General features: G+C 59.1%; 7 protein-coding genes across 7 annotated transcripts; 3 read left to right on the forward strand and 4 right to left on the reverse strand.

The window, feature by feature from the left end:
* Positions 1-7,019: 7,019 nt before the first annotated feature.
* Positions 7,020-7,418, forward strand: BKCO1_1600016 (uncharacterized protein; the record flags this gene model as incomplete). Its single annotated transcript, XM_020271432.1, has 2 exons — positions 7,020-7,133; positions 7,260-7,418. The coding sequence occupies 2 exons, from the start codon at positions 7,020-7,022 to the stop codon at positions 7,416-7,418; spliced, it is 273 nt and encodes a 90-aa protein (XP_020131884.1).
* A 2,169-nt stretch (positions 7,419-9,587) lies between these two features.
* BKCO1_1600017 (protein arg-mitochondrial) lies at positions 9,588-12,312 on the reverse strand (the record flags this gene model as incomplete). The annotated part of the gene is made up of 2 exons (XM_020271443.1): positions 9,588-9,884; positions 9,943-12,312. The coding sequence occupies 2 exons, from the start codon at positions 12,310-12,312 to the stop codon at positions 9,588-9,590; spliced, it is 2,667 nt and encodes an 888-aa protein (XP_020131883.1).
* Positions 12,313-13,592: 1,280 nt separating this feature from the next.
* Positions 13,593-14,408, reverse strand: BKCO1_1600018 (vesicle-associated membrane protein 4; the record flags this gene model as incomplete). The annotated part of the gene is made up of 3 exons (XM_020271454.1): positions 13,593-13,615; positions 13,669-13,900; positions 14,310-14,408. The coding sequence occupies 3 exons, from the start codon at positions 14,406-14,408 to the stop codon at positions 13,593-13,595; spliced, it is 354 nt and encodes a 117-aa protein (XP_020131888.1).
* A 1,265-nt stretch (positions 14,409-15,673) lies between these two features.
* BKCO1_1600019 (mannan endo-alpha-mannosidase) lies at positions 15,674-17,149 on the forward strand (the record flags this gene model as incomplete). Its single annotated transcript, XM_020271465.1, has 3 exons — positions 15,674-15,758; positions 15,809-16,512; positions 16,571-17,149. The coding sequence occupies 3 exons, from the start codon at positions 15,674-15,676 to the stop codon at positions 17,147-17,149; spliced, it is 1,368 nt and encodes a 455-aa protein (XP_020131887.1).
* Positions 17,150-18,225: 1,076 nt separating this feature from the next.
* On the forward strand, positions 18,226-19,503 carry BKCO1_1600020 (uncharacterized protein; the record flags this gene model as incomplete). Its single annotated transcript, XM_020271468.1, has 1 exon — positions 18,226-19,503. One exon carries the CDS (start codon positions 18,226-18,228, stop codon positions 19,501-19,503), a length of 1,278 nt encoding a protein of 425 aa, XP_020131801.1.
* Positions 19,504-19,787: 284 nt separating this feature from the next.
* Positions 19,788-20,997, reverse strand: BKCO1_1600021 (phosphoglycerate mutase; the record flags this gene model as incomplete). Its single annotated transcript, XM_020271469.1, has 4 exons — positions 19,788-19,878; positions 19,935-20,159; positions 20,371-20,634; positions 20,810-20,997. 4 exons carry the CDS (start codon positions 20,995-20,997, stop codon positions 19,788-19,790), a joined length of 768 nt encoding a protein of 255 aa, XP_020131802.1.
* Positions 20,998-21,478: 481 nt separating this feature from the next.
* BKCO1_1600022 (carbohydrate-binding module family 50 protein) lies at positions 21,479-22,057 on the reverse strand (the record flags this gene model as incomplete). Its single annotated transcript, XM_020271470.1, has 3 exons — positions 21,479-21,586; positions 21,654-21,832; positions 21,892-22,057. 3 exons carry the CDS (start codon positions 22,055-22,057, stop codon positions 21,479-21,481), a joined length of 453 nt encoding a protein of 150 aa, XP_020131799.1.
* Positions 22,058-25,061: the final 3,004 nt, after the last annotated feature.

Here is a 25,061-nt window from a genome sequence, read left to right on the forward strand (position 1 = left end):
TATGGACGCGGGCGGGCGACCAGTGGAGAGCGACCTTGTTACAGTGCTCTTCTATGGCTGGCAGCAGGCGGCGTGATGGGGAGGCCGCTCGGTCGGAGAGCGTTCAGAAGCCGGCCTAGCACCGGGCGGGCACCCGCTGAGGCTGGACTAGCGATCCTTGGCCGGACGATGCTTGCGACGCCGTGAATGGACTCGGGCCTTTTGGGGCCCTGGCGGGTGGTGTGGTGCGCAGCGCTGCCGGGCGCGAGTGGCCTGCGCTGGGCTGTGTGAGTCGCCCTAGCGGCTTGGTGGTGGGGTGCGCCAGCGAGAATTGGCCCTCGTCGACTCGCGCACGTCCACCGCCGATGCGTCCACGAGCCAACAGAGCCCGGCAAATGTGGCGTGCAGGACGTCTAGGATGGCCCTGTGCCGCTGCGCCGGGAGCGCAGGGAGCGGCCAGAGGTCGCGCCCGCGCGAGATGATGGCCGCTTTACGAGCAGAGATGATGTATGCGGAGCAGGGCAGCTAGCTCCAGCGAGCCGTGGCGTCGCGTGCGGTCGGCAGGATTCAGTAGCAGCAGCAAGCCCACGGTGGATGATGCGCAGCCGGCTACCGCGAACGTCCACTACGTACGTCGACCAACGGCCGGGCAGGGCAGCATAGGCCCGGCCGCCGCCGGCGGCGCCGGCCCTGGCCGGGGGCGAGGCGCGCACGCTTCGGGAAGCGCAACGGGAGCGGATGGTTGATGTAATGCCGCAGCGAGTCGCGTCCGCGCAAGCCCAGCCAGATATTACCGCTGCGCCGCACGGCAGAGCAGAGCGTGGGCAGCAGAGCGTGGGAAGTGGGAACCAGCGCGGGGGCTGCAGGGCAGCACGGCAGCACGGCAGCACGGCAGCAGCGCAGCAGCGCGGCAGCGTGGCAGGCACGGGGGCGGCCGGCGACTGGTGATGGGTCTCGTGGAGGTGTGCTTCTCAGCTCGCCGCCTAGGGCGGCAGCAGGCGGCTCCGCGTGTCATAGCAACCAACTGATCTCCCTCTCACTCTCCCCTTCGCGAGCGCACGACTCACTGCGCGCCGGCTGCCGGCAAGCCTCCAGATGCGCAGCATGCGCTCGACCTGCCCGAGCCGGGTTGGCTCTCGTCCACGCGTCGGCGACGACGCCGCCTGCGATCCACTTCTATTCCACTTCTCGTCCGCCGGGCACATCTGACGACGACGTTGCAGGCGGTGGCAACGCGCGCGGGAAGGGTCCCCATGTCTTGCTGCCCATTTTCTGGGAGCATTCCCGGTATGTGGATTTTCTCTGGGTGCTCGATCTGCCGTTCGTCTCCATGCCGTGCCCAGTGCCCATAGCTTCGCCGCGCCTAGACAGCAGCGCGGCTCAGCGTCCAGCGTCAATGATTCGCGAGCGTGGCAGTAGCGCTGCTGGGAATTTCACCGTCAAGAATCTACTTTTCTCCGTTGTGTTCTCCAGCTTAGTCGACTAGATACATTGCTTCGCCCGCGCTGGCTGAGTCTCACATGTTTGCTGCGAGCTCGTCGCGAGCCCGCTGCGAGCCACGACGGCCGCCAGCTCCAGACCGCCGCCTCTTGCACCAAGTCCCGAACATGGGAAAGAAGCTCCGAAAAGAAACGCCGCCCCGCATGCAGAACATCATCCATGGAAGATGCCGCCGTAATTCCGACGAGCGATGCCCTCAATAAACACTGAGGCCCACCGGCGCCGCCGTTGCGCTCGAGCGTTGGTGCCGGAGTTGATCCCTCCCTCTTTTCCCCTCCTCCGCGCCGCGCTGCCCACTCGCCAGTTCTTCCTAAAAGACCCGAAACACACGCTTGAGGCACGCGAGCGTCTCCACGCCGGCGCCAGACTTTGTCGCCTGTTGCGGTGCGAACTGACCGCGCACCGGCTGCTGGCTCGTGTGCTCGATCTGACGCACGCCCGCCCGCCTGCTGCAAGCGTGGCCGACAGGCCGACCTCTAATTCAAGCTCCAATCAGCGCCCGGTCTTTTCAAACCCGAGCGTACCAAGCACTCGCCGACTCCGTGCTCCAGCGGAGGAAAGGCGGAGATGCCCAAGCTCCGCCGTCCTCCCTCCGCCCGGTTTGGCTGCCCTACCGCCGACGGCCACGATCCCTGCAACCTGCTTGCTCCAGATCTGGGAGACCAGAGCTCCTAGTGCGGAAACACTGTTGAACACATGGTAGGCCTTTGCCAGCGCTCCACCCGGCTGCAGCTGTGCCCCCTTCCCGCGACTCTGATCAAACACGGTGGAGTTCGTTCAAGCAAGATTGCGCCCCTTCAGAGGAATATAACGATATGCGGATCTTCCGCTCAGCACCTGTCGGACCAGCAGCTCGTTCCGAATTCGCGTGCGGCTCGACAAGGCCCCCCGGCAGATTCCGTTGCATGCACCGCTCTGTGAGCCGCCGCGGCCGCCGCCCGGAGGGCAAGCCATGGAAACGAGACGATTTGCCCAAGGGTAAATATTTCTCCACCGCACGGGGCTGCCAGTCACAACCGCCGTAGCGGCCGTATCCCGAAGCAACCCGTGGCAGAGACCACCGCAGTCCACTTCGCGACCTGCCGCGCCGCGTCTGCGCATGCAGGGTCTCATTTAGCCCGCTTCGAATCAATCTGAAATGGCCATGCTGGGGCCTGTGGCACTGAATCTGAGCGCGGACTTGGTTCTGTTTGCAGATGCTTTCGGCGAGCCGGTAGAACGGGGCGTCGAGCACGCGGCTTGAGATCTCGAGAGCTCCACCGCAGGTGTCTGACAGCAACGGACCGTTGCGAGCTGTCGCGTGGCAGAGGGCACCGCTGCCGCAACGCCCGCTCCGCGAGTCGCGCGAAGCAAGGACTCCCATGATCGACTCGAGTGCTTAGCAGCCTATTTGTCAGTATGGACCAGCCTTCGAATAGAGTTTCTGGATGAATGACCACAGTGCTGGAAATCGCTATAAACAGCCGCCATCGACGCAGACCTCGCGATCGTGAGATTGAGTGCGCATCCCGGGCTCAGTCGTGCGCCCGTCAGCAGCACGAACAGGCGTCGGATCTATCGTCGGATGAGGGAGCGCAGGACGGGAGAGGTGATCTGCCCTGCAGTGTTGCTCGCCAGAGTGCAAGCATTGAGAGCGCGAGGCCCCGGCTCCGGGCTGAGTGAGCGGGCAGCAGCCAATGTGGGCCCTTCACATGCCAGGCTTGTGCATCCCGTGCAGCGATGCGGATTTCGCTTGAGCGAGCGGGCGCACCGTCTTCCTGTGCCAGCAGGAGGCGCGCAGATCCAACTCACCGCATGCAATCTGCCTGTTGCACCGTGTCGTCAGAGCCGCCCGTCGCAGACCCTGCCTGACGACACGGTGCCTGGTGATCCGGCGTGCCAGCCACCAGCAGCAACTGCCGCGCGAGCAATCAAGAAAGCGGCACGCGCAGCGATTCCCGTTGCGGCAAGGCGGCGAGGTCCGAGTGGGGGTCGCCTGCAAGCCACCGTGGGATGCGATCTGCAGACGCCTTTGGTCGGCTTAGCAGTTGAACCGTGGCTTGCCGCGCCACAATTTCAGTGCCCTCTGCCCTCTGCCCTTTGTCCTTTGCTCTCTGCCCTGCCCTCTGCCCTCTGCCCTCTGCCCTCCGCTGCCCTCCGCTGTCTTCCGCCCTCGATGATTGAAGGGGCTGTCTCCGCGCCCCGAATTTCCGCAACAACGCTGCCAATGATGGCCTAGGGAGCTCCAAACCGCGCCCTAGACAGCCCGAGGCCGTCGCGGAGCGAGAGCTCCTGTACTCCCGGGTCGCCCGACGGCCCTTGGCCTTGCCCCAGGACCCTGATTTTGCATGCCTTCCGCACCGCCCTCCCTTCCCGCCAGCCGCCGCCAATCCACCTCGCATTATTTATTCCATCCCGCGCGATGATGGAACGCGCCACGCAAGCTTGGGCTTTTGGTGAGGAAACGGCGTGTCTCCGACCCCGGTGCAGTCCGGTCCAAACGCCAGTATCCAGTAGCAGCTCCGTCAGCGGGCCCGTCGCCATATTGCCAGCCCCGTGGTTGGAGCGGCGCGGCGGGAGTGCCCTCAGTTCGTATCCCTTCCGACCGCAGGTAGGTATGCCGGACCGTAGGAAAAAGCCACCGGGAGTTCCTGAACCGGAGCTACGTGCATTGCGCTTGTGTCACCATTGCTCGCGAGGGCCACCGCCGCTTAGCCTCACAACGAGCCAGCGACGTAGCTGCTGCAGCGATGTGGCCGTCAATCCCTCGTACATTGGGGCCTCGGTGACCGGGGGTTCGGCTCCTCCGTGTCGTGAAGGTTATGGTGCGCCCTAAAACTCGTGCCTCAGCCTTTCATCTCGAGTCGTGCGCGCAACCCGTTACCCTCTCTGGCGACGCATGCCGCGGACCACGACAGCAAAGCGGTGAAATATAGAAAACGGGCCTGGGTTCCAGTCACACCGCGGGGCATGCGGCAAGGCCATCCCAGCGGCGGGCGCGTCGGGCAGGCCGGGCAGAAGGCCGCTTGCTGTGGAGAAGACGCCGAACAGGCGGAGACGGCGACGACAATGCTGCTGACCGTGAGGCTGCCGTGTGTCTCATCCATCTCCATGCGGGCGTGCACGCGAGGCTGGGCGGCTGCGACGCACGCGCACCAGCAGGGCGTCGCATGGCGGTCAGCCCTCGCACTGCCCCGCTGCCTTGCTGCCTTGCTGCCTTGCTGCCTCACTGCCTCGCTGCCTTCTGTCCACCCAGCGCTTCGCGGCTCCACTGCGGTCCGTCCGCCCCCGACAGCGGGAGTTTACAGTGGCATTGTCCTGGTAACGGGCGGAGTCGGCATGTCAGCGACGGTGTCCGGGTCCATTGTTGGCCTTCATCCTCGACGATGCTCCATTTCCGGAAGTCGAGCACGTGCGGGCCTTGGTGTCGAGATGCATGTCGTCATGTTGTTCCTGCTGCCCGGTTTGCGGCTCCAGCAGCTAGCTCCACATGCGCCAAGGAAAGAGGCCGTCGAGGTCGGCTCGGTGCGGTGGTTGGGCTGGAGAGGCGACGTCGTCCGTATACGGAAGCGGTCCAAGGCGGGACGACACTGCATCTTTATATCGCGATGCGGCCGCCCACACCCACGTCCCTGGAAGCGATCGGAGTACTAAGGAATGGCCAACGCAAGGCTGCTAGGCCTGCGCAACGGGCGCAACGTCTGCTGATTTGCGATTTCGCACGCCGATAACGTTATCTCTGTCTCGTGTCGCGCCGAGCGCCAACAGCCCAGCGCATCGCAAACGCACGCGCAGCGACTAGACACGGTCCGCGTTTGATAAGTGGCTCCGAGGCATGCTGGCCTGGCGTCTGCATCTGACCGGATTGCACCATTCCTGCTACCGCCGGGGCTCAGGAGGGCTTATTCCCTATCATTGCCTCCCTCCTACCCCGGGTCCAACGGCCCGGTTCCTTCCCAGCGGCCTGTCAACCCTGCCCTACGCCTCCCAAAGGAGCTCCTGCAGGGCGATGACCGAGTATCTATGAGGCCGGGCCGCTGATGGGGCGACACCGGCCTACGCCAGGCACCTGTGGGCGATGCTCACAGCTTCCTAGATAGGCTTACGACGACAGGTACGGGATGAGAGGAGGCGATCACTCCAAATCTTATCTTTCTAGAAGCCTTGTCGGGCCTTGAGCCGTTGCATCGGGAGGCCCTCTGTTGCATCAGGAAGGCATCCACAGCGCTACCAGCGGGGAGGGCCGGCCGGAGCATCCAATTACTTGCATCCGGATCATCGTTGCTGTTGTCACGCCGATAAAGTCTAAGTGACAGGTGGCCGTGCATCCCACTACAGTGGCTGGTGATAAGCTGGAGGGAGGCCTTGCCAGCTGGATCCCCACAGATTGGGCGATAGCTCAGCACCGCACGGGTGGTTTTGTGGGGTGCATGAGGGCTTGTTATCTGAAAGATGCAGACCGGTGCGATTGAAGATTACATGCCCATTCTCTAGAGTGGGCAGAATCCCGTCGCTGCGTCTCCGAGGTCGTATTGCTGCTTTTCTTATCTACGCTTTGCTTATTCCAATGCCCAGTAGAGCAGGTGCCAGCATTCACATGTGATTGACTTTGAAACATGGCTTCTCCACACGCGCTTGTGCGTCTGGACGGCATGGTACAGGCGCAGATAAACACGACCCTTGGTTCCATATTTTGGACGCGCGTGAGAGGCTCGTCTTCGCGCCATCGAGCATCGAGCGTCCAATCGTTCATGGCAGAGCTGCTTTGTGCCGGACGGTGACTGTTGTAGAGAAGCTGTTTACCCAGGATAGACTCGGACATGGTCTTCGGCATCTCCGGCATCTCCAAGAGAGACTAAGATTGGGGGATTGGTCGAGAACACGCCGCCGGAGCTCATCATGTACTCTTATCATGGTCGCGCGAGCTCTCCGATGGACTGGATGCACTTCCCCCATTAACGGTCTCTTCTCCGAGCACCTTGCTGGCTGCCATGAACCTTTTCAGACAGTATCGATTAGCAAAGTCCCGTATCTCGCGCGCAACGCGGGGGTACTTGAGCAGCTGCAGCGCTTCGTGCGTCTGTGATAGCTGGCCTGCGGGGTGAGACGTACATTCCTCCGCAGTATCCGCCGAGGCCACGCATGCTCTCTGCCTGGACAGCAGTCATGCGCAGTAAGTTCTCCAAGTCCGCCATGTTCGCCGAGAGCTGGGCCAGCTGCGAGTGCAGGTGCGAAAGCTGGCGGGGCTTTTGGGACGAGGGCGCGGTACTCGTGCGAGAGCCGGAGCTGGTCGAACGCTGGACTCCGGACATGGTTGGGAAGTGGATTGCGAATCCGGCGAGCGGCGTGGTTCGAGCAGCGTTCGCGAAGCTGTGCGTGGGTGCGGCGGCGATTGTTGTTGCGAGTGGGAGCTGCAGCCGCGGGCTCTGTTTACTTGACTACCGGAGCTTCGGAGTTAAAGGCACGACCAGGATCTGCCATCTGCCGCAAGCCGTGAGCTTTTTCTGTTCCTCCGCCTTCACTGCTCCCCCATCACCCGCTCGCGCTTCTACGACACAACCATGGTGTCGCAACAGACCATTCGCCGGATTGTCCTTACCGGCTCCATCAGCGCAGTCACCATCACCGGCGCCATCTACGGTGCTGGCCTGAAGTTCCAACAGGAGCACAAGCAGGTATGTGCATTTCCAACCCTCCATTTGAGGTGGCTGCAGGCGCCTTGTCTCCTCCTGTGCGCTTCCATTGCCTTTCCGAAACATACTTGACGAGTCTCTGCGACCCGCCACTAACGGTAATTTTAGGCGCAGAAGACGGTCTACGAATTGCCTGTCGAGGAACGCATTGCAGGGCTGCAGACGAAGCGAGCGCGTCTTGTTTCGCAGAAGGAAGACCTGGAGCGAAAGATTGCAGGCCTCGAAGCACGCCGACCTCCGGTGGCAAAGTCCCAGCCCTCCGACTGATGAACCTTTCCCCTGCATATTCGCCGCCTGCTCGGATGCCGACTTTCTTGCCCGTCATGCAACATCGCGCGTGTCCGCCCGCGAGGCCCCGCACCCTCCTGTATCGTTGCGGATCGGCTATCCATTGATCACCTAGGCCAACGATGTTCCTGCGGAGCCGTTGCCTCCGGACCCAGATCCGCGCCAAACCCGTCGTAAACCACATTTCTGCTTGGTGGCAAGTATCATCATGGCATCCCGGAAAAGGCTCTTCATGGAATCTCGACGCGGGTTCGTGCCGCGAAGTGCCGATTCGAGACTTGGTCTGGACCGCAAGGATGGTTGCCAACCTGGCAATCACATGAAAGCGGGATGAACCGCCTCTCCAAACGAACCAATACGGTGATGCACTGCAGGTGCGAAGTATCTTGATCCACTTGTCCTCTCGGCGTTCCCGTGCGAGATTTTCCTGCTCAACAATAATGCTACTGCGCCGGCTTCACTTCTGCTCCTGTGTCGGCGGGACTGGGTAGTACCGAATTAGCAACACCGTGCGTGGTGTCATCGCGACCTGTTGGAGCAAAGGGAGGGATTGCAAAAGCAACTTCGGTGCCCTTGGGACCTGCAATATTCAGAGTGGCCCGTATGCCGTGATCGGCTGGGCAATGGCTTATCCGGAAGAAAAACTGGCAAGTCCTGCGGTCGGGCCGCGTCAGCGTGGATGGAGGTATAGCATTGGTGGATAAGCCTTGTGGGACATTGGATGTGATGGAAGGGCATAACAGAATCACATATGACTTTTCGTCGACCGCGATTGTCTCGAGCACGACAGCGTCTAAGTGTGCAGGGACCACACTCGTAGACTACATTTGGCACTAAAAATAAAAACAGACATCAGACCTGCTCGTTTGACTCCATATCGCAAACTTGACAGCAAACACATCTCCAAATTTACCAGATCAGGACAGCGTTGTGGCGTCCTGCCCCTCCAGTTCCCTCAAACACCACATGGCGCGGACGTCATCCTTGCATCCCGACACTCACCGTCTGACACATGCCGCGGACGCCTCTGCCTCCCTACTATCCTTACTTTGCCACCACCCCACCCTTCCTTCCACAACACACCCGCTCTCCAATCACATGCACATCGTTAGTACTAACACTGCCACTGCTGCCATCAAATTCCCTTTACTTCAGCTCATCACTGTCCGCTAGCAGCAGGAAAAAAGGTCTTGTTCGCTGCCAAATGTCCGTGGCTCTGGGTCTTTTCGGCGCAGCGTATGATTTGTCAAAGTCGATTTGGCCTGCCTGTGCCCCGGGGTTTTCGGAATTGCGGAGGTGATAAGAGAAAAAGAACGAAAAGGACGGGGGGGTTGGAAAGACACATGAATGGGCTAGATGATTGCTGACGAGTCAACGAAACGTTGGATCACCTTGAGTATGACAAAGCCCCCTCGTCTCGTAATTGGCAGATGCTTGGATAGCCCACTTTCTTCAGGGGAGGAAGAAAAGCAATGTCAACGAAAATTGCTAAATGCATTCAAGATGTCTAACGAAACTATTTTTCACCCTCTCCAACCTCTCAGCTTTGCCGCGTCTTGCTCTATGAAGCTTGACTCATAATTGAAGTCCGATTTCTCCTGGTGGTGTCTCAACAACCACTTCGGATTTCCCCAATAAAGGTCTCGATCTGGTCCCAATGGATTCTCAATAGCAGCCATGACGTCATCTGGCGCTCTCAATAACATGTTATCATGTTATGGAATTCACATTGCCAAAGTCCTTCCAAAAAAAAGACAACGTAACACAGGTCTCTCTCTTCTGTACTCTGCCCGCCTTGTCTAAGCAAACTACATTGGGCATGCCCGTACTCGCTCCGCTCTCGAACGATTAAAAAAAAAGAAAAGTTCAAGTCCACACTCCCAGGCGAGACATGACGCCTGTATGTACAAAAACCATAAGATGCACACCGACAATAAAAATGCAAAACCCAGCCAATACGACCCATTTTACGTCGTTCTCTGGTAATCGGAGTTAGTTGAAATAGATCACCCGCCCCCCTTTTTGTTTTCCGTGCCAATCAAGGAAAAAAGCGTATCCGTAGAAGGGTTGAAACAAGTCCCCAGTCCGTTTTACTATCATGACCACTATCTCTCAACGTAAAGGCTCCATCACCCAACAAGTCCCCCTTTACTCGAGAGGAATGCCATCGTACTCGCCGTAGCCGAGAGCAAGGTTCATGTTCTGCAGGCACTGGGTGGCGGCACCCTTGAGGAGGTTGTCGATGGTAGCGTTGATGACGACGCGCTTGCCGGAAGAGTGGACGGCGAAGCCACCGACCTCGACGCCGTGCTTGCCGGCGATGTTCTTGACGAGAGGGGACTCGCCAACAATCTTGACAAGCTTCTCGCCAGCGTAGCGGTCCTGGTAGAGCTGGCGGATGTCACGAGCCTTCATCTCCTGCTTCAGGGGGATGTTGATGGTGTGCTGGAAATTGCCGTCAGTTACAATGTCGTGTACGGGGAGTGCTCAACCAAAAACTTACATGAATGCCCTGGAACCAGACGGCAACGTGCGGAATGAAGCCAACCGGAGTGCCAAGCTGGGAAGAAATCTCCCTCTCGTGGATGTGGTCTGTCAGGCTGTACGGGATGAGGTTGTTGGTAAGGTTGTTGACGTCGTTCTTCGGGCTAGGCTTGGTGCCAGCACCCGAGTAACCGGACACACCAAAGACGGTGGGCTGGCCACCAAGGAAGTCAACAATAGGAGCAATGCCGACCTGTGCGGCGGTGGCATAACAGCCGGGGTTGGCAATGCGAGTTGCATTAGCAATCTTGGACCTGTCCACAAGCTCCGGGAGACCGTAAGTCCATTTCGAGTCGAAGCGGTAGTCGGCCGAAAGATCGACAATGACGGTGTCGGGCTTGCCTGCAGCGTCGATGGCGTCGACAAAAGGCTTGCAAACACCGTTGGGGAGAGCCATCACCCAGCAATCAATCTCGCCTTCCTCGGCCATGCGGCGGACGTCATCGGGAGACAGGTTCTCGTAGGTGATGTCGCGCTTGGTGTAACCTTGGAGCTTCTTACCGGCAAGCTCACGGGAAGAGACGTGCCTCAGGTCCATGTTCGGGTGGTTGTGGATCAGGTCAATGAGAGCTTGGCCGGTGTAACCACGGGCACCGATCAAAGCGACCTTGGAAGGCCAGTCCTTGCTCTTGAACTTGATGCCGTAAGGAGGATTGGGGTTGGTGGTGGTAGCGTAGCCCCTGGAGGAAGAGGGAGCCTTGAAGGCGGACGCAGAGCTAAGAACGGAGCCGCTCTTGAGCATGCGGGTGCTGGTGGAGTAGGATCTGGTTTGCGAGTTCTGTGCGGCCCTCGACCTGAGACCCTCGGCGTACTGTGCAGCGCGGTTGAGCTGAGACTCGAGGTTGATATCACCAAACATGGAGCGGCCATGCTGCTTGAATTCAAGCATCAACTGGCGGACCTCCTCAAGGTCAGTAATGCCGTACCAGTAGAGGACCTCGTTGCCGTGGCGCAGGGAACCATCGGCGCGCTCAGCAAACCAGGTAAGGTTCTCGTCATGCACATCGACAGTCCACATGAGCTTGGGGAAATCGGCCTGAAGACGGGTGAAGATGTTGCCGGCAAGGTTGGTCAACCAGCCGGACTTGGTAATGGTGAAGGTAGCGAGGTGGGCGGTCTTCTCTTGCTCAGTAGGCGGCAAGACAATGGCAAGAGCCTCCATCTTCTCATCAAAGTAGGCCTTAAAGGGGCGCTGGCCGAGGTTCTGGATATAGCGGTCGACGACGGCCTCAGCATCAAGGCCCTTCCTGTCACGGACGAGAACGTCCTTGAGCTTGGAAAGATCCTCGAAAGTCTCAAGCTTGTCCGCAGTCTTCACTTTGTCACCACGCCTGATCAAGGTACCGGCACCGGAGTCGGTGAAGAGTTCCTTCTCCAGGTAGGACGGGTGGATGATGGCCACACTGGATGACTTGGGCAGGTCCTCCAGCAAGTTCTTCATCTCCTTAATCTTCAACCTGGTGCCGTGCTTGACCCACGACTGTGCCATGAGGTGGTCGTACTCCTCGTCCAAGTTAATGGTCGAGATCATCTCGTTGGTGTTGGCGTTCCAGAGACCACCCTTCTCCGACAAGTAGACGATCTTGAGCGGCTCCAGGGCACGAGCGAGCTCACCGGCCGCGACATCGGCGTTGACGTTCAGGACCTGGCCTGCGTCGGTCTCGGCCATGGAGGTCAAGACCGGGAGCTCCTTGGCGGCAATTGCAGCCTCAATGGGCTTGGGGTTGACGTCGGTGATCTTGCCAACCAACTGCCACTTCTCCTTGTCCAGGTAGTCGGCGGTCAGGACGCCAGCGGTGATGGGACGAGCGCGGACACCCTCAGCCCACAGCGAGGACACCAGCTTCATGTTCTCCTCGAGGAAAAGCTTGCGGGCGATGCCAAGGGTCTTGGGGTCTGTGACACGGATACCCTCCTCGAACTGCGGTTCAACACCAGCAGCCTCAATGATGCGGTTCAATTGAGGACCGGCGCCGTGGACGATGACCGGGTACAGGCCCATGGTGGTCAGGTTGCGGAGAGCGGTGCAGAGAGCGTCAAGATGGTCGGTCAGAATGGCACCACCGACCTTGATGACGGCGAACTGCTGCGACTGCACGGAGCTGAATTGAGCCAGGTACTGCTGGATCTCACGCTTGGAGCCGACGTCCTTGAGGATCTTCATGATGGCAGTCCTCGCGCCCTCCTGGCGGCCCTCGTTGGAGGTAGTATAGCGGCGGGCAGCGCATGACTGCAGAGCTGCAGGCGCAGCGCGCGGTATCGAGGGACGAGCGCGGCGGAGGGCAGAGCGGGCGGCCGCGGCGGCGGCACGGGAGCGGAGAGGCAGCATTGTGAGTGGAGAGGGGAGTGTTGAGAAGCGCGGCTTTTGATGGGCGCTGTAGATATGAGTCCTTCTTGGGCGCAGCTTTTATCAGCGCCGGGCTCAGCTGGAGCACAATGCAGGCGGGAGTGGGGAGCTCTCACCTCTGGGGAGCAGACAGTCAACGCCAGCTAGCCGCGCTGCAGTGGCATGGACAGCAGCAGGACGGGGGATTGGCAGAGAGCGGAGGGCGAGTGGGAATGCGTGGCCGGGGAAGCGGACAGTCGGGCACGGCGTCACTATGTTTTGTAGCGACAGTGGCCGCCGAATTTTCTGAACCTGGGCTCCGCCGAGATCGCGCGCAAGCTCCCATCCCCACACTTGGCTGCACACCTCCGAGCCCATTCGGCTGCGGCGGCCCCCCGTGGCCCTTGTCTCTGCCCATCGAGACCTGCATGCCATGCTCGAGCCCCTGCGGACCGCCATTTTTGCGCCGTAGCTCAGCGCCTTTTGCGCCCATTTGCGCGGTCTCACGCCTTCGGCTGCTCCTCCGCCCAGCGCGCGGGCCCATTCTCCGATATAGGACAGTCAATATCCCGCATCGTGTCCGTCGCGAGCCACCGGTGAAGCCAGAAGACCTCGCGGCAATCGTGCTTCGACAAACCACGCACCTGGATTTCTGAATGCGCCACCCTGCGAAAATCAGTCGCGCCGCACCGACAAATCGCGCCCGCACCATGACATCAACGCTGTTGGCGCGGCAAGTCACGATGCCAACCGTGGCCGTGCACGGCTTTGCCAATTGCATCCGACGAGCTGAAGTATTGGCCTACGTGCTGCCCGACCGTCGCGACGTCCTCCACCATCGGATCAAAGCTCCAAGCGTCCCAATCGGCTTGTTTTGCGATTCTTCAACCCAATCTCGAGACATGACGTAAATTTTGGAGCCGTCGTCACGAAGCAGCCAACACTGCCCAAGTCCAGCAATTACCTAGACCATGGGAAGTGCCCGTCCTCCGCGTTCTCACATGTTCAGCGTCTTTCTTCTGCAAGTACTCATAGCGCGCAGCCAACTCAATTCGTTTGGAAAACATGAACAGGGTAGTTTCCTAGCAGAGGTGTATCGTAGAGAAGCCATCAATTATTACAAGCCGGAACTGCATGCAGCATCAAAAGAACCCCATCGCTCCATATTCGCCAGGTACGTAAGAGTTACACTCCGGAGAGAGGGGTATTTCCCCGGAGGTTCCGTCGGTCGTGAACACATGCCGTCGAGGATAGTCGCGTTTCCGCATACGCATAGCATTCGTTTAATTTTTCTGGGTGGCGACGACTGCAGCAATGGTCAGCGAAGCGTCCGAGGAGAAGCAAATCGCAGACACTCACCAGAAGGCACGATGATGATGACCAGCAGGATGATAATTCCGACGATCAGGCACATGCGCATCTTCATGTCCTTCCACCACATCTGCTTGCGCACGCGGTTGGCGCCGCGGCGGAAGCCCTGTGCGGAGACAGCAAGGTTGTCGGTCTTATCCTGGAGCGAGTCTAGCCTGGCACCACGTTCCGACACCTTGTTGATGTTGTCGCGCATAATGCCGACAGTGCTGTCGATTTCCTACATGCCATCTTGTCAGCAAACCGTCTCGTGAACCGTATGCCTGCCATGCGCCGGTGATAGGGCGCTCGGAACTGCGACCGCGGACAGCTGAGACATTCGTTGTGTTTTGGCACGACCGTGCGACAAATCAGGAGGTGTAGCAGCTCGACCGCGAGGGCCGGCAGGCAGCAGATCTATCGCTAACACGGCGCTGCCGAGCAGCGCGCGCGGGAGGCCTGGTCCCCTGCAATCAAACGCCTGGGAGCGGACATGCCTTTGTGCCTCAGCTTGTATGCTGCGACTGCTGCCATGCCAGAGCTCCATCGCTGCTGCGACCTGCCCGTCTCACGCTGGCCGCTGCCGCGTCGTTCCGAGAGCTGTTGCCGGTGCGATGCACACGTTGGCTGAGGGGAGGCGGGAAACCTACAGCCTGGAGAGCGGCGGTGCGTTGGTTGCCGCCATTGTTCTGGCTGGCGTTGCCGCCCGAGGGAATGTAGGGGTCGTAGGGCTGCTCGCGGTCGGCCATGGCTGCGGCGGTGACGGGTGCCGGAGGTGAGGATAAGAGGTGTTACGAGAGGTGTGCGCAGAGTGGCTGTTGAGGTGATGGAAGAGGGTGGAAGAAGTGTGGGCGGTCGAGCGACGGTGGGTGAGTCGGTTGGGAAGCCAGGTGGTCGGGCGCTGTTGGCGAGGATGGCTTTGACTTGGAAGGGAGGCTGAGCTGGGAGCGCCGAGAGCAGGTCGTTAAGAGTCTCGTTCTCGTGGCGTGCGCGGGGCGCGGGCTGCAACGCTGTTTCCTCTGCACGCTGCGGGGGCTGCAGAAAATCGCGGGTGATGCACAGTAGAGAGAAATTGGAGGACGAGGCTGTAGTATGGGATTGAGCAACCAAAATACACTGGCTGCTCGAGGGACCATGGCGCGCTGGCGATCACGTGTGCGCAGCGGAAGCCGTGGCAACCAGGCCAGGCAGGGCTGAGCCTCGCGGTTGGGCAGCGGGCGGCTCCTGCGAGTCGGTCACCGGGCGCACGCGGCAAGCAGAGACTACGTAGGCACTGGGGCTGGTGCTATTCTCGTGGGTCTGCAGCCTGCTGCTACATAAGTGGCCGCGCCTGCTCGGCGGCTACGCCTCGCGCGCGACACCCGCTGAAGCACAATGCGAGACGCGAGCAGCTGCCCCAGCTGCCCCTCGCGCGCGCCGGCGACGCACATTTCTTACGCCGCTTGGGCAACCAGCGCGTGTGTAAGGAACGGCCGCGCTGGGCTTAGAGCCTTCCGCTTTAGCCGTTCCAAGCCCGCCCAGCATGCTTGTGTGCGGGCAATGGGTGGCTCAGCCGGCGAAGGCAATACGACGGCAGCAGGATTGCCTTGTCTTGGCTGCCAGCCTGCCAGCCGTCCCCTTAGCTTGCCGGCCGGCCTTGCTACCTCACGACCAGAACTCTTCTTGCCGCTCACGCTCGTTTCTCCAGCACCGTTGACCGCTTCTTGCACCCGAAGAACGCTTGCAAGACCGCGTCGCACCGGCGTCTGCCAGCCTCCGCCCGATCGTCAGTCTACCCCGGATTTCCGCTGCGCACCCGCCATCTCCATCTCCACCCGTCGCTCCTACGGCCGTCATTCACTCGCTCGCCCGCGCTCCTACCACCAGCCCGCCCCCAGCTCCGACTGCGCGTTTTCCACCCTCCGGAGCCCTCCACGCGGCTACTCGGTCCAGCCCGCCTTGCGCACGTCTTTGCTAAAGCCGCCACGGAGGCGCAGCTCTGCCGCAGTGACCTCGTCATCTCGTCGTTGCACTCATGAAGCTCTCCACATTCGCGACCGCCGCTCTGATCGGCGCGTCAGGTGTCGAGGCGGCCATCTCGGTCACCTGGACCGATGAGAGTATGCTATTGCCCATCCCGTTACCGCGCGGTGGCTGACGTTTCCCTCAGACTCCGTCAAGTCAGCCATGAAGACAGTTGCCAAAGGCATGACCCAGTACTACACTGGCGACAACCCAGGCGACGTCCCCGGAAACTTGCCGGACCCATACTACTGGTGGGAGGCTGGCGCCATGTTCGGAGCGTTGATTGATTACTGGTACTACACCGGCGACGACCAGTTCAATACCATTACTACTCAGGCTATGCTCCATCAGATTGGCCCGGACCAGGATTACATGCCGCCCAACCAGTCACGAACTCTGGGTAATGACGACCAGGCATTCTGGGGCATGTCGGCCATGTCAGCTGCTGAGAACAAGTATCCCGACCCGCCGGCTGGACAACCGGGCTGGCTGGCCTTGGCTCAGGCTGTCTTCAACACCCAGGTGCCTCGCTGGGACAACGACACATGTGGTGGTGGCCTCAAGTGGCAAATCTTCACCTTCAACAACGGATACAACTACAAGAACACTATTTCGCAGGGTTGTTTCTTCAACATTGCGGCCCGGCTTGCTCGCTACACCAATAACGACACCTACTCGGATTGGGCTGAGCAGGCTTGGGACTGGACCGTTGCCATTGGTCTAATGGACGGCAACTTCCACTTCTACGACGGTACCGATGACAGGATCAACTGCACACAGATCAACCACATCCAGTGGACATACAACGCGGGTGTTTACCTCTACGGTGCCGCGACTATGTGGAATATTGTAAGCATTCATATTAGAGCTGTCGCTCCTGATTGGGCATGTCCTAACAAGCATACAGAGCGCCGAAGCTGGCGATGAAACCGAGACAACCGGGAAGTGGCATGACCGTCTATCCGGCATCATCAAGGGACTCGATGTCTTCACCAAGAATAACCAAGTCTTAGAAGAGGTCGCCTGTGAGGCCAACGGCAAGTGCAACATCGATCAGCGCTCATTCAAAGCCTACATCTCTCGTTGGATGGCCGCTACGACCAAGGTTGCCCCCTGGACTACGGATCTGTTGGAGCCAGTGATGACTGCTTCCCGCCAGGCCGCTGTCGCCACCTGCACTGGTGGTGATGATGGGAACCAATGCGGCTTGAGGTGGACGACTGGAGCGTTCGACGGCAGCACTGGTGTGGGCGAGCAGATGGCCGTCCTCGAAGTCATGGGCACTGCACTGATTGCCAATGTGGCTGGACCACTTACCAACAAGACGGGCGGAACTTCTCAAGGAAATCCCTCCGCCGGTTCGAATAGTCAGAAGACCCCGACATCTGCCGATCCCATCTCGACGGGGGACAAGGCCGGTGCTGGATTCCTTACTGCTGTAATTCTCATCGGCATCCTAGGTGGCGCATGGTGGATGGTGGTGTAAGACGGGTAATCATGAGACAAGTTCCTTTCCACGCGTTTGTCATTTTTGAGTCGTGCGAGAGATTTGGAGCGGACTGTCCTATTCCCTTAACCTCTTCCCACTTAGTAGCGCTACCTAGGTGGAGAAGCGGGCAATACGGCCTGTACTGAACAAAACCCTCTGCATTGAATTTTGCTTCTTTTACTTTACGGAATCGAGGACCATCCCGGTATCTCACGGATGGATCATGACGGTGTTTTGAGAATACCATGGGATTAGCTGTTGCATAATCTGTTTTTTTATGGCTGGGTTTGGTATTTGGGTAACTCTTCGGGATTCAGGGACGGGGACGAAATGGGAATCAAGTTCGCACTTATTTCAAATTCGCGCCAGCATGCAGGCGAGTTTGCAGAGCATCGATGCAATAATTTAGTAACTCGGACAAGATCTGCGTTGGTGGGCTGTGCTTGGTGGCCGAAAGAGGTAATGCAATGTCAGATGCGAGCATATGGTGTGGGTCCGATCAGAACCCCTTCTCTTCTTGATCGCACATGATTAGCAGAACGCATGAGCGTCTAATGAAACTGCGTTATAGCAGCACACCAGCTTTGAAGATCTCGCGGTGTCCTCTTACAGGCGCAGTGCCAAGTGAGCCCTTCCCCGCGCAGATCGTGTTACAGAGCCAGTTTCAGTAGCTACCTTCTCCTCACGAATAAGTGGTCCACGCCGATCGTACCGCACATCCACCCCTGGACCCTCCAACTCAAAAGCAGGACGGTAGAGCGGGACCAAAGCCTGCCTTGTCTAGTCGTCCACCCACCTACCTGGACAACAAGTCAGACAAAAGGTCAGAACATTATTGACTGGACGGCCAGCCGCCAGTATACTTTCCTCATTTTCTTGTCAACACACACAGCCACCAGAGGCGGCTATTTTATAATCTCTCTCATCTTCTTTCGAGCTGTAACATCGGCCTTTTAACATCAACACTTCTCATTTCTTCAAACCCAGAGAGCTAGCCTCTACTCTTTTCTACCCATTCTTCTTCTTTTGAAACTTCATCTTCTTCCAAGTACGCCACCCAACAAAGACACAAAATGGGCACCCAGCCTTCCCACATCAAGCTCGGCCAACGAGTCCCGCTGTTGACAGAGATGCAACAGCTCTCCACGGACTTCGACGACCAATACAACAACATCCGTTCCCCCCGCACCGCGCCGTCGCCCACGCCGACGCCGACACCGAAGTCCCGCGTCCCCAGCACCATCACCATCTGCGCCTACGACCCGCCATCCCCCAAGATGGCCTCTCCCCACAACCTCGGCCGCCACAGCCACCACAACCACAACCACCACGCCCACGCCCACTCCCACCGCCACAGCCTCCGCCACAGCTTCCGCCACAGCAACTACCAGCACTACCACGACCAAGCCTACCACGACCACCAAGACCACCACAACAACCAACCCACCCGCACCGCCTCATCCTCGTCGTCGTCCTCGTCCTCCTCAACCACAACCACCGCCCTCCCACCCCCAAGCATGCTCTCCGCCGCGCTAGGCCCGTCCTCCGCATCGCCAGCAGCGCTGCTCGCGGCGGCAGACGCGGCGGCGGCGACGCCGCCCTACCAGCACCAGCACCAGCACCAGCAGCGACAGCAGCACCACAAGCGGCAGCGGCCGCGCAAGTACCACCAGCAGTACCATCAGCAGTACCAGTACCAGCACCAGTACCAGCAGCACCAGCGGCCGCACCCGACGCCGCCGCGGTCGACGCCGGAGCCGTTTTGCGCGTGCTGCACGACGCCGCTGCCGCCGCCGACGCCGCCGCCGTTCCGCGACGAGGACGAGGAGCGGGAGCGGTCGGGGTGTGGGTCGCGGGAGCGGTCGGGTTCGTGCGCGGGGGCGAAGCTGAGGGCGCTGGTGCGGAGGGTGATGCTGTGTGCGAATGGGGGGTGTAGGGGTGGTGGGTGGTGTCGGAGTGGTGGGTGTGGTGGTGCTAAGGAGGAGAAGGAGGGGGGAGAGGAGTTCAAGATGATGACGAAGACGGAGGCGGAGGCGGAGGCGGAGGCGGAGATGGAGACGGGGAGGAAGAAGAAGAGGGGGATGAGTCTGAAGGGGATGAAGGGGAAGGGGGGGTTTAGGAGTGGTGGTGGTGGTGGGAGGAGGGGGAGGTGGTGTGGGAGGGATGAGGCGGATGAGGCGGACAATATCAGTTTGGCGGAGAGCTTCGGGACGAGCAGTAGCTTGAGGAGCATGAAGAGCGGGAAGATGGTGATGATGACTGTGAGTGCGGATGATTTCCTTTCCCCCCTTTTGATTTTCTTGAAGCTGATGAGGTGTGAGCAGGGTCTCGGGCGCCGGATTATGATATAACGGTCGAGCTTCATGAATTGATTTTCTTCTTCGCGCAAGACGCAGGAGGATCTTAGGGGCTGTGAAGGGTTGAAGGCGTTTCAACGGCTAGGTGGCTTTCTTTCTCCCCTGGGTGTAAACCGGCTGGGCCGGGCGGGACCCAAACACCCAAGAATGGTTAGGGTGAGCGGTTGGCTCGAGGATGGGTGAACTCTGGTGCCGCAGGACCTGGCATGGGACAGCGTCGAGTAAATTATGAACAGCTGAGATCTAATTAATCTTTGATCCCATCCTTTCTGTCGCCTCTATTTCGCCTCTTGCTCTTTCTCGACAACGTCCACTACGAACGCGCCACCGAGGAGGATGGCAGGCTCGTCGATGGAGTGGTGCTCGTAGCTGGTATCCAATTCGAGTCAGCCAAACGCAACCAGCTGCCGTAAGATCAGACTCACCTCAACGTTCCCACACCACCGGCTTCTAGGATCAGCGCCGGGTTGTCCGACACGTGCCTCGCAATCCACCGCGCAGCAAAGGCGCGCAGTATGTGTCCATGAGCCACGACAAGCACGTCGTGCGGGCCAACGTCCTTCTTGGCCTTGCCGACCGCCGGCCCATGAAAGCGCGTCCGGATCTCATCGATCAGCTCGTCCAGTCTCTTACTTACGTCCTCGGGCGACCTGATGCGACAACCCCTCCAGTCAGCGGTCTAGAACATTGCAGTGGCCCCCGATTGGCTCGAGAAAACGCCCACGCTGCGCCGTTTCCCCGCTCCTCGACGCAGCCTTAAAAGGCACGGAGTGAGATGCATGCACTCCATCCTCTCGATTAAAAATAACGGGAGCTAAACCTCGGACGGAAGGAAGAATAAAACGGCGGTAAAGGACTCACTCTCCACCGGGACACCCATCCCTCCAGATGTCCCACGGACCCTCGCTGCGCTCAGCGCGCCGCTCGCGGATCTGGGCGCTGGTCAAGCCCTCGTAGTCGCCGTAGTCCCATTCGCGGATCTTGTCCGTCACCTGGATGTGGGCATGGGTGCGGATTTCCTTCGTGGGGTTGCTTTCATCCGGCTCTTGCCACGGCATGCGTTCCGCGCAGCCTAGCGAGAGGAGCTCGAGAGTGCGCTGGGCGCGTTTGCGTGGGGACACATAGCTGTAGTTTGTGGCGTTTTTTTCATCTCTGGCGCGCCGTTTAGGGCGGCGCCGCGAGAACACGCGAGATGTGAGTGATGGGTCGCTAGTGCTCGGGTACAGGAAGGAGACGGAGTGCAATGGTGAAGGTCGAGATTAAAATAGGAGCGGGAGGATTCCGATGCATGGGAACTGACATATGGGCTAAATTCTTGGGCACAATCAGGCGGTCGTGGCCCACCAAGGCCTTGCCGGTAGCCCTAATTCTGCGCTCGCCGTTGGCCGTGAGCGGCAGCTCGGTGGAGCCCGTGTGTCGTCCGTTCAGCGACCATTCGGTCTCTCCGTGGCGGACTATGAAAACACGAGGGGTGCAGGCCGAGGTCATGGTTGCAATGGCGAGGATGCGGTCTGGCAACTGGCGGTGAGGCTGGACAGAGGAGACGGCCACCGGCTACAATTTGAACATGCAACGGCCGAGCTGAGACCGGGATTGGGGTGATGACGGAGAAAGGCAGAGATGCTGATCAAGATGATGACATCGTGGGAGCGCCGGGACCGTGCCCTGCCCAAGCTTCTCCGCGCCCCACATCTGCGTGTCTGGTCGGCGCTGCACTCGGGCCCCTTCCGCCCGTCTTCACGGAAGCCACGGGAGCGCCTAACTAGCCTCTCCACTTGGTCGATGGGATGATGAAAGAAAAGAAGCATGGTCCATTATTGATAACTAAGCTAAGTCGTCATCTCGTAGGTGAAGGTCCCGCCCGAGGCCGTTAAATAGGATATCGTAAAGAATCGTCGGGTACACACCCGGCAGAAGTGAAGAGGGGCCGCAGCGCCATTGCTCGCCGGCGTCAGCCACCATGCACCATTCACATGTAGTCTTTTTCCTTGGAGACGACGCTCGAGACAGCCGAGTCCTTGTGCGCCCGGCGCGACTGGCGCGTCTTGAGCTTGGACTTGAACGACAGCACGGAGCTCTGGCGGTGTTGTGTCAGTAGGGTTGATCCATGCCGGTTGCGAGGCGATCGACCCGCGGGCGCTTACCAGGACAAGGAACGGCAGCGGCTTGCTCTTCTCCTCTTCCTTTTCGTCGTGCTCCTGCTCGTCCAGGCCGCCGAGGATCTCGCTGAAGTCGGTTGCCGGGCTCTTCAGGCCGGTCGAGGCAGACGACTCGCTGCCGGTGCGGGCGGCGCGCGGCAGAAGAGGGCCGCCGTCCCAGCCGGCTGGTACTTGCAATGTCAGTCAAGGGGCGGGCAGAGCATAGATAAGGGCGACTACCTACCCTTCTCCAGCCTGCCGTACTCGGAGCCGCTGGCGCTGGTGTATTCCTGGCCGGAGCTGTCGCGGAAGAGATACTTCTGCGACACGTCGTCGTAGCCAATGCGCGTGATGCCCGAGGGCAGGCGGTAGGCGTCGGTGTCGTAGCTGGACCAGCGTTTGGCACTCATGATCGCGCGAGCATCCGGGAAGCGGGGCGGTGGTGCGACGAGGGGCGGGCACGCGAGGCAGGTATACGGTAGGTGGTGGATGAGGTGGCTTGTCAGCGCGGCCGGCCAACTTATATCTCGCGCAGGGCAGATAAGCTTCACTCAAGTCCGGGGCGAGGCTGCGGAGGGGCCATGGCGCAGAGTGGAATCCAGTGCTACGCGAGGCTGTGTCACGGCCTGGTGCGTTGGAGCGACGGCAGGAGCCTCTCGCCTGCTCTCGCCTGCCCTCCGCATTCAGCTCGACCAGGCTCGACCAGGCTCGACCAGGCTCCACCCAGCGCCAAAACAGGCACGATAAGGACGAACCGGGCTGGCTCCGTCCGCACGCCCATCCCTCTTCAGCTCCCTTTCGCCTTTTCGACCTCAACCCTCCACCCTGCTCTCACCTGCCGCCGTTGGCCGGCGCCGCGCTGTGTCCCCCCAGCCAGCGCCCTGCAGCCGTCCTGCAGCACGTCACACCCGCCGCCACCGGATTTTCCGCTCGTGTCGCCCAGGAAGTCGACAACAGTGGGTCCAGAGACAGCTGGTCCGGGAGGCTTTCTTTGCTCGTTGTCTCTGCTCTGCCGCCGCGGAATGCGCGCCGTTGCCAGGCTGTTGTCGCGGCGAACGCGCGTCCGGCACGCAGCACAAACGTAAAATGACGGCGACGGCGTTGCAGAAGACGTTCTTCAAAGCTTCGACTGCGACTCGCCACGCCGCGCTGCAGCCAATAGCCGCCCTCCCGCTCCCCCCACTGAGGCGCCAGCTTTACCAAATACGGCAATTCTTGGTTTCCTTTTGGCGGCGTAGCCACATCACCGCGAAGTGTTGTCAGGAATTCTCGACCGCCGTCCCCACAATCTGCTCGGCTCAGGGGCACGACGTCTTGGTAGAAAGATTCTGCCGCTCGTACCCGGATCAATGGCACAGCAGATCACCGTCGTGGAGTCGACGCTTGGACCCGGTTCCGGACGTGATGAAAAGGCACGGACATCCTGGCGGCCTATGTATGGCATGCCACCCGCCATATTTTGCTTCTGTCAGCTGCTGTTGTATCGCTCGCTCTACGACTGCTGCTGAAGCATCTCATGCTGTTACCATAGCGGATCCTGCATTCGGCCAAAACCCACCCCCCTGTCCTCCCTCGACTTTCGACGGCCGAACGAATCTGTTTTAGCCTTGCATTAACGCAAAGGCACGAGGAGCACCGGTGAGTCGCCAACTCATCAGCCTCGACTGTGCTCCACCCACACCGAGCAAAATCGTCTGGACGCAACTCAGTACACCATACATACATACATACACTTGTCGTTCCAATTGCCACAATGGCGTCAGCCTGACGCTGATGCTGCACGATCGCCAGTCTGAAGAGACGGACTCACTGACGTTTCAAATCCTCATAACCCAACTGTCGACGTACACCGTTGCACTTCTTGTCACCGGCCTGCCGTCGTGGTCAGCGAGGCCCACTTTTTCCTCGAGATCGATCTGGGATCCGTCATCGTTCTCATGCTTCACCGAACTCCTTTTTCTTCAGGCTAGTGCGGCGGATGCTCCTTTCTGTGCGACACCGCGGGGTGCATGAAGCGTCCTGGCACCGACGTCACTTCTTACTGCAGGCCTACTTGAACCTCCGCTTCCCTTTGACACCAACCTAGCCAGGTGGCTTTTCGTGTCATGTTCATCCTCCATTCATGCCTGCAATTGCATCCGTCCCGAGTTCGGTGTTTCCATGACGGCACACTTTACTTTTAATTCTTGTCTCTTTCTCATGCAGTCATTCTGTCATACATGCTTCCAAACACATGCTCTCCTGGGACTATTCATTTCCGCTTCCTGCTCTTCAAGGCTCAGATGGCTTACAGTGTGTCACAACTTGCCTTCCACCGCCAGACAGTCTTCCACGCCACACCACTGCTCTTCCGATGACAGAGGCCGCCAAAGCTTACGAACCCAAGGTTCCAAGATATGTCGGTTTCCCAAATAGTCACGTGCAAGGTAAACCATAATTTGCTTAGGTGTTATTTACGCCGTTTCTCGCTTGCTTCTTGGGGCTGGGAAGGATGAAGGGTTCGATGCCTATACGGCTTATAAGACGATCAAAAGCCTCTTAGCTCATGGCCAATGGACACTGGAAGTCCCTTTAAAATGACTCTTCCGGAGTTCTCATTCTCTGGCCCGGATATGTCCTGATTGAACCCAATAGGCCGTCGGTCGCTGGCTTCAATTTGGATCCAAAGCCACTTCTGTAATTGACAAGGCGGAAAGACATATAGAATGATTTTTGACAGGGATTAGACCTCACTGTGTAGCCTCCTTGAGGATCGTCGACGAAAGTGAGGGGAGAAATGTAGAGCTTGGCGTTATCTAGTGCACTACGCCCGGTGCAAGGCCTGCAAAGGCAGGAATTAAACTGACATGGACTCTGAATAGCGGTTTCTGGCTTATACAACATATACACCTTATGTCCCTGATGGAAAGGAGGCATTCCGTTTGCATGCCCCGATACTTCGAGGAACGTGATGACGAAGAGCTAACAACTCGAGCACGGAAGTTGGGTAGACTGATATGTATGGCTGTGTAAAGTAATAACACTGCGCTTAGACTGTTAATATACTTATCTAAAACATGAAGACGTTACTGTAGCAGCGCTCTGGTTAGTGGGAAGAGTAGATAATACTATCAGCTGGTGATTATGTACACCGCTGAACCCCCTAATCTACAACCAATAAAGTTTACTCTATGCTCCTTAATATTGCTCTTAAAGAGCAACTGGGCGCGTTAAAGAGGTATTAAGCTGATTGTTTAAAAAAAAAAAAAAGAAAGACGGTTTCGGTTCGACGCCAGTAGTTGAGCTGATATATGGATTCGGGACCAAGACGCACAGAACAGGCACAATATTCTCCAGTATGGATAGTGAAGGGGCCTATTTATTTGTAGTAGCTTATTGTATTTGTATATAGCTAGCTATGCACAGGGCTCGCGA

The sequence above is a fragment of the Diplodia corticola genome, assembly GCF_001883845.1.
Source record: "Diplodia corticola strain CBS 112549 chromosome Unknown scaffold16, whole genome shotgun sequence".
Classification (NCBI taxonomy): domain Eukaryota; kingdom Fungi; phylum Ascomycota; class Dothideomycetes; order Botryosphaeriales; family Botryosphaeriaceae; genus Diplodia; species Diplodia corticola.